General features: G+C 42.9%; 1 protein-coding gene across 1 annotated transcript; it reads left to right on the forward strand.

The window, feature by feature from the left end:
• Nucleotides 1–203: 203 nt before the first annotated feature.
• On the forward strand, nt 204–12,749 carry LOC115386185 (putative uncharacterized protein DDB_G0286901). Its single transcript, XM_030088408.1, has 16 exons — nt 204–251; nt 385–826; nt 1,686–2,491; nt 2,623–2,704; nt 2,875–3,025; nt 3,874–4,048; nt 7,721–7,778; nt 8,387–8,408; nt 8,531–8,605; nt 9,335–9,493; nt 10,550–10,676; nt 11,018–11,241; nt 11,351–11,441; nt 11,487–12,010; nt 12,083–12,322; nt 12,461–12,749. Exons 1-16 carry the CDS (start codon nt 204–206, stop codon nt 12,747–12,749), a joined length of 3,513 nt encoding a protein of 1,170 aa, XP_029944268.1.
• The last annotated feature ends 342 nt before the right edge of the window (nt 12,750–13,091 follow it).

Consider the following 13,091-nt stretch of genomic DNA (forward strand, 5'->3'; position numbering starts at 1 on the left):
ACTTCTTTTTCTTTTTCTTCTTTTTTTTGCAGTTAAAAAGTGTCAAAATGGACACTTGGTTACTGCTCTCAGTGTTTCTGGTGCTAACAGGTGAGCTAAGTGATTTCTGAGTGATTGTAAATACTGAGTTTCTATTTACATTTTAATTTGAGAAAGAAAACATTCAACTGTACAATTGCAAGAAAGTGATGTGACTAACTGACATGTCACATGAATATGAATATCAGCAACCACAGAGACATCTGTTGCAAGTGAGGGTACATCATCAACTATGACAACAGCAATGCTGCCCACAACCACTCAGACGTTGACGACCCAAACAAGCACCAGAAGACCCAAAACCACATCTGCTACACCAACGACCCACACCACAACTTCTTCTAGTGCAACTACATCATCACAAAAATTTACAACAATTTCTGCGAAAACTACATCAACAACATCTCCCACAACTACATCAACGTCTCCAACAACTCCAACACCTACGTCAACAATGTCTCCAACAACTCCGACGACATCAGCAACGTCTCCAACTCCTACAACTTCTACAACAAGGTCTCGAACACCTTCCTCAACAGCTTCTCCAACAATGTCCCCAACAACGTCTCCAACAACTCCAATAATGTCTCTAACAACTTCTCCTACAAGTCCAACAACTACAACTTCATCGACAACAACATCTCCAACAACTTCACCAGCTCAAACAACATTGTCAACTCCAACATCTACATCAACAACATCGAAGACAACTCCACCAACTACAGCAACGTCTCCAACAACTGCAACAACTTCTCCAACAACATCACCAACGTCACCCACAACTTCTGCAACAACCACATCAGATGAAACAACAACATCAACTTCAACAACTACATCTACAACACCTCCAACAACTACAACTTTGTCGCCAACAACGTCATCAGCTGAAACAACAACATCGTCAACTCCAACATCTACATCAACGTCTCCTACAACTCCAACAACTACATCAGCGTCTCCAACAACTGCAACAACTTCTCCATCAACATCTCCAACAACAACATCATCTAAAACAGCACCGTCAACTCCAACACCTACGTCAACAACATCTCCAACAACTTCATCAGCTGAATCAACACCGTCAACTCCAACACCTACCTCAACAATGTCTCCAACAACTCCAACAACTACATCAACGTCTCCGACAACTCCTACAACTTCTCCAACAACTCCAACAACTTCTCCAATGCCTCCCACAACTTCTGCAACAACCACATCAGATGAAACAACAACTTCAACTCCAACAACTACATCAACGTCTCCAACAACTCCAACAACTTCTGCAATAACTCCTACAACGTCTCCCACAAATTCTGCAACAACCACATCACATGAAACAACATCAACTCCAACAACTTCATCAACGTCTCCAACAACTTCATCAGCTGAAACAACATCGTCAACTCCAACATCTACATCAACAACGTCTCCTACAACTCCAACAACTACATCCACATCTCCAACAACTCCTACAACTTCTCAAACAACTCCAACAACTTCTCCAATGTCTCCCAAAACTTCTGCAACAACCCCATCACATGAAACAACATCAACTCCATCAACTACATCAGCGTCTCCAACAACTGCAACAGCTTCTCAAACAACTCCAACAATGTCTCCAACAACTTCTCCAACAACTGAAACAGCTGCTCCAACAACTCCAACAATGTCGCCAATAACGTCTCCATCTCGAACAACTCCAATAACGTCTCGAACAACTTCTCCTACAAGTCCAACAACTACATCTACAACGTCTCCAACAACTACAACTTTGTCGCCAACAACGTCTCAACCAACTTCATCAGCTGAAGCAACAACATCGTCAACTCCACCATCTACATCAACAACGTCTCCTACAACTCCAACAACTACATCAGCATCTCCAACAACTGCAACAACTTCTCCATCGACATCTCCAACAACAACATCAGCTAAAACAGTACCGTCAACTCCAACACCTACGTCAACAACATCTCCAACAACTTCATCAGCTGAATCAACAACATCGTCATCTCCAACAACTACCTCAACAATGTCTCCAACAACTACATCAATGTCTCCGACAACTCCTACAACTTCTCCAACAACTCCAACAACTTCTCCAATGTCTCCCAATACTTCTGCGACAACCACATCAGATGAAACAACAACTTCAACTCCAACAACTACATCAACGTCTCCAACAACTCCAACAACTTCTGCAACAACTCCTACAACTTCTCCCACAAATTCTCCAACAACCCCATCACATGAAACAACTTCAACTCCAACAATTACATCAGCGTCTCCAACAACTGCAACAACTTCTCCACCAATGTCTCGAACAGCAACATCAGCAGACACAACATCGTCAACTCTATCAACTTCATCAACAACGTCTCCAACAACTGCAACAGCTTCTCCAACAAATCCAACAATGTCTCCAACAACTTCTCCAACAACTGCAACAACTTCTCCATCTACATCTCCAACAACAACATCAGCTGAAAAAGCATCGTCAACTCCAACACCTACGTCAACAATGTCTCCAACAACTCCGACTACATCACCAACGTCTCCAGCTCCTACAACTTCTCCAAAAAGGTCTCGAGCAACTTCCTCTACAGGTTCTCCAACAATGTCCCCAACAACGTCTCCAACAACTTCACCCAGCTGAAACAACATTGTCAACTCCAACATCTACATCAACAACATCTAAGACAACTCCAACAACTACATCAACGTCTCCAACAACTTCTCCAACAAAATCACCAACGTCACCAACGTCACCCACAACTTCTGCAACAACTACATCAGATGAAACAACAACAACTTCAACTCCAACAACTACATCAGCGTCTCCAACAACTCCAACAACTTCTGCAACAACTCCTACAACGTCTCCCACAAATTCTGCAACAACCCCATCACATGAAACAACATCAACTCCAACAACTACATCAACGTCTCCAACAACTGCAACAGCTTCTCAAACAACTCCAACAATGTCTCCAACAACATCTGCAACAACTTCTCCATCTACTTCTCCAACAACAACCTCAGCTGAAAAAGCATCGTCAACTTCAACACCTACGTCAACAATGTCTCCAACAACTTCACCAGCTGAAACATTGTCAACTCCAACATCTACATCAACAACATCTAAGACAACTCCAACAACTACATCAACGTCTCCGACAACTCCTGAAACCTTTCCAACAACTTCTCCAACAACATCACCAACGTCACCCACAACTTCTGCAACAACTACATCAGCTGAAGCCACAACGTCATCAACTCCAACAACTACATCAACAACGTCGCCAACGTCTCCAGCAACTCCGACTAAAACTCCAACAACTACATCAACAACGTCTCCAACACCTCCAGCAACTGCATCAACATCGTCTCCAACAACTTCTCCAACGTCTCCAACAACATCATCAGCGGACACAACAATATCGTCAACTCTATCAATTTCATCAACAACGTCTCCAACAAATCCAACAACGTCTCCAACAACGTCTCCAACAACTCCCATAACGTCTCTAACAACTTCTCCTACAAGTCCAACAACTACAACTTCATCGCCAACAACGTCTCCAACAACTTCACCAGCTCAAACAACATTGTCAACTCCAACATCTACATCAACAACATCTAAGACGTCTCCAACAACTCCAACAACTTCTGCAACAACTTTTCCAACAACTCTGACAAGGTCTCCAACAAGTACATCAGCTGAAGCCACAACGTCATCAACTCCAACAACTACATCAACAACATCGCCAACGTCTCCAGCAGCTCCGACTAAAACTCCAACAACTACATCAACAACGTCTCCAACACCTCCAGCAACTGCATTAACATCGTCTCCAACAACTTCTCCAACGTCTCCAACTACAACATCAGCGGACACAACAACATCGTCAACTCTATCAATTTCATCATCAACGTCTCCAACAACTGCAACAGCTTCTCCAACAACTTCTCCTACAAGTCCAACAACTACAACTTCATCGCCAACAATGTCTCCAACAACTTCACCAGCTCAAACAACATTGTCAACTCCAACATCTACATCAAATCAAATCAAATCAAATCAGATTCAAATCAGATTTTATTTATATAGCACTTTTCATATTAATAAAAACAACGCAAAGTGCTGAACATTAAAAACAGTCATAAAAACAAAAAGAATAAAAACCGCGCCATCAAACAGTATGCACCACACACACACTCACCCTCACCCTCACCCTCACCCTCACCCTCACCCTCACCCACACCCTCACACTCACCCTCACACTCACCCTCACACTCACCCTCACACTCACACTCTACCATTAATTCGCACAGAACAGAGGAGACATGGCATGGCACTGAGCATCTTAGGGAAAACGCCACCAGTGGGGCCCCCCACACCAAGGGAAGTCGAGGGTCAATTAAAACTGGGGCTCCAGCGCCCGACCCCCGACCCCGACAGACCATGGGAACTCGCACACCAAAGTGTGGAGCCCCCAGGCCAGCCAGGACCAGAGTACCCGGGCACAGTAACCCCAGCATTGGACCAGCACCAACTCCCGGTGTGAAGGACCCCCCTGAGGAAACACTGGAATTAAACAGCTAAAACGTAATAAAATATGACACAAAATTAAAATAAGATAATAAGATAGGATTATAAAGTAAAAAAGTAAAACAAGTTGAATGTGCATAATAAAATAGAATAAAATTACATAAATAATAATGGAATAAGAGGACTATAAAAGGTCAGTTAAAAGCCTGATTAAAAAGGTGTGTTTTCAACCTCCCTTTAAAAATATCAACGGTCTCTGCGGTCCTGAGGTTCTCTGGCAGGCTGTTCCACAGGCGGGGGCCATAATGGCCAAAAGCCGCCTCACCATGAGTCTTGGTTCTGGCTTTAGGAACACACAATAAGGCACTGCCAGAGGACCTCAGGGCCCGCGAGGGTCGATAGGGTAAAACAGATCAGCTAAATAAGAAGGCGCAAGGCCGTTAAGACATTTAAAAACTAATAAGAGAACCTTAAAATCGATCCTGAAGCGGACAGGGAGCCAATGCAGCGACTGTAAAACCGGTGTAATGTGGGCCCGCCCCCTAGTCCTCGTCAGCACGCGAGCGGCTGAGTTTTGTAATAGCTGTAAGTTTGAAATATTCTTTTTGGGAAGACCAGAGAGCAAGGCATTACAGTAGTCTAATCTACAGGAGATAAAAGCATGCATTAGCACCTCTGTGCTGGCCTGAGAGAGAAACGGGCGGACTCTAGCTATGTTCTTAAGATGATAAAATCCAATCTTAGTTATGTTTTTTATGTGTGGAATAAAATTTAGCTCAGAGTCAAAAATCACGCCCAGGTTCTTAACTGATTGTGCTGGTTTAAAATCCCGTAATTTTGGTAAAATCTTCTCTCTCTGACCTTCAGGACCGATAACTAAAACCTCAGTCTTGTCCTGGTTGAGCTGTAGGAAATTCACTGCCATCCATGACTTGATGTCTGAAATACAGTTAAAAAGGGTTTCTATTGGCCCTGAGTCATCAGGAGACACGGCGATGTACAGCTGAGTGTCGTCAGCGTAACTATGGAAACTGATGCCGTGTCTCCTGATGACGTCCCCAAGTGGAAGCATGTAGAGATTAAAAAGTATAGGACCTAAAATTGAACCTTGGGGAACCCCACACCTAATTTCATGGGTTCCTGAGGAACAAGTATCCAAACTTACATAAAAACATCGATCTGTGAGATAAGAACTGAACCAGTTAAGAACAGTACCAGAGAGGCCCACCAGGTGACTCAGTCTATTTATTAAAATGTGGTGGTCTACTGTATCAAATGCAGCACTCAGGTCCAGTAGAACCATCACTGTGAGCTTTTTATTATCTAAATTCCACCTGATATCATTTAAAATCTTTAAAAGGGCCGTCTCGGTACTGTGGTTCACTCTAAAACCAGACTGATGTCTTTCTAAAATGTTATTAATAATTAAAAAGTCATTGACTTGGTTAAAAACCAGTCTTTCTAAAACTTTACTTAAAAATGGTAAGTTGGATACTGGTCTGTAGTTATTAAAAACATCGGGGTCTAAATTGCTCTTCTTCAGAAGGGGCTTCACCACCGCCGTTTTAAAGGCAGTGGGGAAGACACCCGTCTGAAGAGAGCTGTTCATGATATTTAAAATCTGTTCCTCAAGGAATCCATAAAGTGATTTAAAAAGTGGTGTGGGGATGGGATCTAAAAGGCAGGTTGTTGATTTTACTTGGGAGAAAACTCGACCAAGAGTCCTCGCATCAACCAGGTCAAAACTGTCCAGTGTTTCCTCAGGCATGGACAACGGTTCAGCTGTGTTCACTGATAAAACCTGTTGGGGTAAAAGACTGGACCTGATGTCCATGATTTTAGTTCTGAAGTGGTCTGCAAAGTCTTCACAGAGAGCGTCTGTTGGCTCCTTAAAAGCTTTATTAAAATTAGTGCCTGTTAAAATGTTGAAGGTGGAGAAGAGGAACCGGGGGTTGTCTTTATTGTCTGAAATAAGTTTAGAGAAGTGGGAAGTTCGGGCCTGTTTAACTGCATTATTGTAAATTTTGAGTTGTTGACATAGAATCTGGTGATGTACAGTCAACTTGGATTTTCTCCACCTTCTTTCAGCACTCCTGCAGTTTCTTTTCAGTTTGATGACTATATCATTTCTCCTCCACGGGGGTTTGGAATGGCCCTTGATTGTTTTAGTTAAAAGTGGAGCGACTGAATCCAGACTGGACTTCAGTTTACTGTTAAAATCGTCAACAATAAAATCACAAGATGCAGGCAAAATCACTGCAGGAGTGCTCTGTAAAATCTCTATAAAATCTGCAGCCACTTCAGAAGTAAGGTAGCGTCTCCTCACTGTTCTCACCGGGGCTTCCTGCTGGTTAAAACTGGTGATGTTAAAAAACACACAGTAGTGGTCAGACACAGCCAGGTCAACAACAGAGGACACACTGATGGACAGACCGTGGGTTATAACCAGGTCCAGGGTGTGTCCTCTGTTGTGAGTTGGCTGTGCGACATGCTGTTTAAAATCTAAACAGTTTAAAAGGTTTAAGAATTCTCTGGACATAGAGTCCGAGTTGTCATCAAGGTGTAAGTTAAAATCACCAGTTATTAAAATTCTACTATATTTAGAATGAATTATTGTTAAAAGTTCTGAAAATTCACAAATAAAAAGACTAGAGTATTGAGGGGGTCTGTATACTGTTAAACACAGGATCTGGGGACTGCTAAAAATAAAGGCGTGGTGCTCAAAGGATGTAAAACTGTTAAAAGCTACTGCACACGCACTAAATGAAGTTTTTAAAATGGAAGCAGCATCAAAGACAACTCCAACAACTCCAACAACTACATCAATGTCTCCAACAAATCCTGGAACCTCTCCAACAACTTCTCCATCAACATCACCAACGTCACCCACAACTTCTGCAACAACTGCATCAGATGAAACAACAACATCATCAACTTCAACAACTACATCTACAACATCTCCAAGAACTGGATCTTTGTCCCCAACAACGTCTCCAACAACTTCATCAGCTGAAACAACATCGTCAACTCCAACATCTACATCAACAACGTCTCCTACACCTCCAACAACTACATCGTCTCCAACAACTGCAACAACTTCTCCATCAACATCTCCAACAACAACATCAGCTAAAACACCTACGTCAACAACATCTCCAACAACTTCATCAGCTGAATCAACAACATCGTCCTCTCCAACACCTACCTCAACAATGTCTCCAACAACTCCAACAACTACATCAACGTCTCCGACAACTCCTACAACTTCTCCAACAACTCCAACAACTTCTCCAATGTCTCCCACAACTTCTGCAACAACTACATCAGATGAAACAACAACTTCAACTCCAACAACCACATCAACGTCTCCAAAAACTCCAACAACTTCTGCAATAGCTCCTGCAACATCTCCCACAAATTCTGCAACAACCACATCACATGAAACAACATCATCTCAAACAACTACATCAACATCGTCAACTACATCAACAACGTCTCTAACAACTCCAACAATCTCTGCAACAACTTTTCCAACAACTCTGACAAGGTCTCCAACAAGTACATCAGCTGAAGCCACAACGTCATCAACTCCAACAACTACATCAACAACATCGCCAACGTCTCCAGCAACTCCTAAAATTCCAACAACTACATCAACATCGTCTCCAACAACTTCTCCAACAACTCCAACAATGTCCACAACAACTTCTCCATCAATGTCTCCAACAACAACATCAGCGGACACAATATCGTCAACTCTGTCAACTTCATCAACGTCTCCAACAACTGCAACAGCTTCTCCAACAAATCCAACAATGTCTCCAACAACTTCTCCAACAACTTCTCCATTGACGCCTCTAAAAACAACATCAGCTGAAACAGCATCATCAACTCCAACACCTACATCAACAACGTCTCCAACAACTCCCACTACATCAGCAACGTCTCCAACAACTCCTACAACAACTCCAACAACGTCTCTAACAACTTCTCCTACAAGTCCAACAGCTACAAGTTCGTCCCCAACAACTTCACCAGCTGAAACATTGTCACCTCCAACATCTACATCAACAACATCTAAGACAACTCCAACAACTACATCAACGTCTCCAACAACTCCTGAAACCTCTCCAACAACTTCTCAAACAACATCACCAACGTCACCCACAACTTCTGCAACAACTACATCACATGAAACAACAACATCATCAACTTCAACAACTACATCAACAACGTCTCCAAAATCTTCTCCAACAACTCCAACAAAGTCTCCAACAACATCTCCCACAACTTCTGCAACTAATGCATCAGATGAAACAACATCAACTCCACCAACTACATCAACGTCTCAAACAACTCCAAAAACTTCTCCAACAACGCCAAGAATGTCTCCAAGAACTGCAACAACTTCTCCTTCAACGTCTCCAACAGCTCCAACAACTACATCACCAACTTCTCCAACAACCTCTCTAAAAACTTCTTCAACGTCTCCAACAAATATATCAGCTGAAACAACACAATCATCAACTCCAACAACTACATCAACAATATCGCCAACAACATCTCCAGCAACTTCTACAACTCCAACAACGATATCAACAACGTCTCCAACAACTTCATCAACTACATCAACAAAGTCTCCCACAACGTCTGCAACAACTACATCAGATGAAACAACATCATCAACTTCAACAACAACAACTGCAACAACTTCTCCATCAACGTCTCCAACAACAACATCAGCGGACACAACATCGTCAACTCCATCAACTGCATCAATGACGTCTCCAAAATCTTCAACAACTCCAACAACGTCGCCAACAACGTCTCCCACAACTTCTGCAACAACTGCATCAGCTTCTCCAACAACTCCAACAATGTCTCCAGGAACTTCTCCAACAAGTGCAACAACTTCTCCATCAACGTCACCAACAACAACATCCGTTGAAACAGCATCGTCAACTCCAACACCTACGTCAACAATGTCTCCAACAACTTTATCAGCTGAAACAACAGCATCGTCAACTCCAACATCTACATCAACGTCTCTAACAACTCCGACGTCTCCACCAACGTCTCCCACAACTTCTGCAACATCGACATCAGATGAAAAAACATCAACTCCAACAACTACATCAATGTCTCCAACAACTCCAACAACTTCTCCAACAACGTCTCCAACAACTGCGATAACTTCTCCAGCAACGTCTCCAAAAACTCGAATAACGTCTCCAACAACTTCTCCAACTTCTCCAACAACTCCGACAATGTCTCCAACAACGTCTTCCACAACTTCTGCAACAACTATATCAGCTGACACAACAGCATCATCAACTCCAACAACTCCATCAGCAACTTCTTCTACAACTCCAAGAACTACATCAACATCTCTAATAACTCCAACAACTACATCAACAACGTCTCCAACAACTCCAACAACTACATCAATAATGTCTCCAACTCTATCAACTACATCAACGTCGATAACAACTACTATAACTACATCCACAACATCTTCAACAACTCCAACAACTCCAACAACGTCTCCAACAACTACATCAGCAACGCGTGCAACACCTTCTCTTCAAACTTCAACAACAATGTCAACAACTTCTCCAACAACATTTCCAACAACTCGAACGACGTCTCCAACAACTTCTCCAACCGAGTCTCCAACATCTCCAACGTCTCCAACAACTACATCTCCTGAAACAACATCCTCAACTTGAACAACTACATCAACCACGTCTCCAACAACTACATCATCTCCAACAACTACGTCAACGTCTCCAACACCCTCAACAACTACATCAACAACGTCTCCAACAACACCAACTCCATCAACAACGTCTGCAACAACTACATCAGCTGAAACATCGTCAACTCCGATAACTACATCAACGACATCTCCAACAACTTCTCCTACAACTTTCACAACTACATTAACAATTTCTCCAGCAATGCCAACAACTACATCAACAACATCTCCTACGTCTTCAACAACTTCTCCTACAATTCCAAGAACTCCATCAACGTCTCCAATTGCATCAACAATGTCTCCAACAACTCCATCAACTACATCAACGTTTCTAACAACTCCAACAACTACATCAACAATGTCTCCAACAACTACATCAACAATGTCTCCAACAACTCCATCAACTACATCAACGTCTCTAACAACTCCAACAACTACAACAACGTCTCCAACAACTCCAACTCCATCAAAAACATCTGCAACAACTTCATCAGCTGAAACAACATCGTCAACTCCAACAACTACATCCACAACGTCTCCTCCAACGTCTCTTCCAACGTCTCCTGCAACGTCTCGAACAACTTCTCCTAAACCTCAAACAACTACATCAACAACGTCTCCAAGAACTCCAACAACTACATCAACTTCATTGCCAACAACGTCTCCAGCAACTTCAACAACTACATCCACGTCTCCTACAACTCCAACAACTACATCAACATCTCCACCAACTCCAACAACTACATCAGCAACGCGTGCAACACCTTCTCTTCCAACTCCAGCAACTACGTCAACAACTTCTCCAACATTTCCAAGAACTCCAACGACGTCTCCAACAACTTCTACAACAGAGTCTCCAACATCTCCAACAACGTCTCCAACAATTACATCTGCTGAAACCATATTGTCAACTTCAACAACTACATCAACGTCTCCAACAACTCCAACAACTACATTAACAACTTCTTCTACAACGCCACCAACTAAATCAACGTCTCCAGCAACGTCTCCAACAACTCCAACAACTACATCAACTTCATTGCCAAGAACTTCTCCAACAACTTCTGCTACAACTCCAACGACATCAACAACGTCTCCTACAACGTCTCCAACAACTCCTACAACTTCAACAACTAGATCAACAATGTCTCCTACGTCTCCAACAACTTCTCCTACAACTTCAACAACTACATCGTCTCTTACGTCTCCAACAACTTCTCCCACAACTCGAAGAACTATGTCAACAATGTTTCCTATAACGTCTCCTACAACTTCTCCTACAACTCCAAGAACTACATCAACAACGTCTCGAACAACTCCATCTCCTACATCAACAACGTCTCCAACAACTCTAACACCTACATCAACAATGTCTTCAATAACTCCAACAACGACATTAACAACGTCTCCTACAACGTCTCGAACAACTCCATCACCTACATCAACAACGTCTTCAACAACTCTAACACCTATATCAACTACGTCTCCAACATCTCCAACAACTACATTAACAACGTCTCCTACAACGTCTCTAACAACTTCTCCTACAACTCCAACAACTACATCAACGTCTCCTACAACGTCTCAAACAACGTCTCCTACACCTCCAAGAACTACATCAACAACGTCTCCACCAACTCCAACAACTACATCAGCAACATGTGCAACATCTTCTCTTCCAACTCCAACGACGTCTCCATCAACTTCATCTGCTGAAACAACAACATTGTCAGCTCCAACAACCACATCGTCGCCAACAACTACATCAACAATGTCTCCAACGTCTCCAACAACTCCAACTACATTAACGTCTCCTACAACGTCTCCAACAACTTCTCCTACAAGTCTAACAACTACATCAACAACTTCTCCAACAACTTTTCCTACAACTCCAACAACTTCGTCAAGGTCTACAACAACATCTCCAACAACTGCATCAAGGTCACCAACAACGTCTCCAACAATTACATTAGGTGAAACAACAATATCATCAACTCCAACAACTACATCAACAACGTATCCAACAACATCTCCAACACCTACATCAACAACGTCTCCAACAACTCCAACACCTACTTCAACATCTGCACTAACATCAACAACTGCCACAGTTTCAACATCTACATCATCCCGAACAACTTCTCTCATGACGTCATCCCCAGCAACTACAACAGCTTCGGCAACTGCAGTTGCTGCAACAACAACACCCGCCTCTACAACGACAGCAACCTCTCCTTCAACTATGTTGGCCCAGAAAACTACAGCCTCCGTTCTGACAACGAGCTCAGCTGCAACCACTGCAACTGTTGCATCAACGAGCTCATCGACGCCTGTGGTTGCCACGCCGACGACCCCGGCCTCGGTCAGAGTGACATTCCGTGTCACCTTCAGGTCGATTGAGAGCACTTTCACCTTTGACCTCCTGAACCCACAGTCCCAGGCTTTTCGGGAACGAGCTGAAATGATCAGAGCTCAGGTAGGCCCAGTTGCTGTGGTACTTTTTGTAATGATACACTTTTTCAAAAGGATTTATATCGATTCAATACTGCAATCTAGCAAATAAGCCCCACCCCCCTGCCCTTTACTGTGTTGGGGGGCGGGGCTTAGTCAAACACTATCTCACTCATGTTTACCGTAAATCCTCTAATAATGACCTGTATTCCGTTAAAAGTCTGTCTCCTTTTATGACCGGGTGCGTCTTTGAAGAAAGCTCATTAAAGCCGCCTCCCAATACAAGCTTTT

The sequence above is a fragment of the Salarias fasciatus genome, chromosome 3 (genome assembly GCF_902148845.1).
Source record: "Salarias fasciatus chromosome 3, fSalaFa1.1, whole genome shotgun sequence".
NCBI classification, from domain to species: domain Eukaryota; kingdom Metazoa; phylum Chordata; class Actinopteri; order Blenniiformes; family Blenniidae; genus Salarias; species Salarias fasciatus.

What these genes read in the sequence shown, in the direction of transcription:
- LOC115386185 (XM_030088408.1), top strand. Translation starts at nt 204, where the DNA reads ATGTCACATGAATATGAATATCAGCAACCACAGAGACATCTGTTGCAA. An exon ending in TCTCCAACAAATCCAACAAT is followed by an intron (nt 8,409 to 8,530) that starts GTCTCCAACAAC and finishes CCACTACATCAG; the next exon opens with CAACGTCTCCAACAACTCCT. An exon ending in GTCTCCAACAATTACATTAG is followed by an intron (nt 12,323 to 12,460) that starts GTGAAACAACAA and finishes CAACTGCCACAG; the next exon opens with TTTCAACATCTACATCATCC.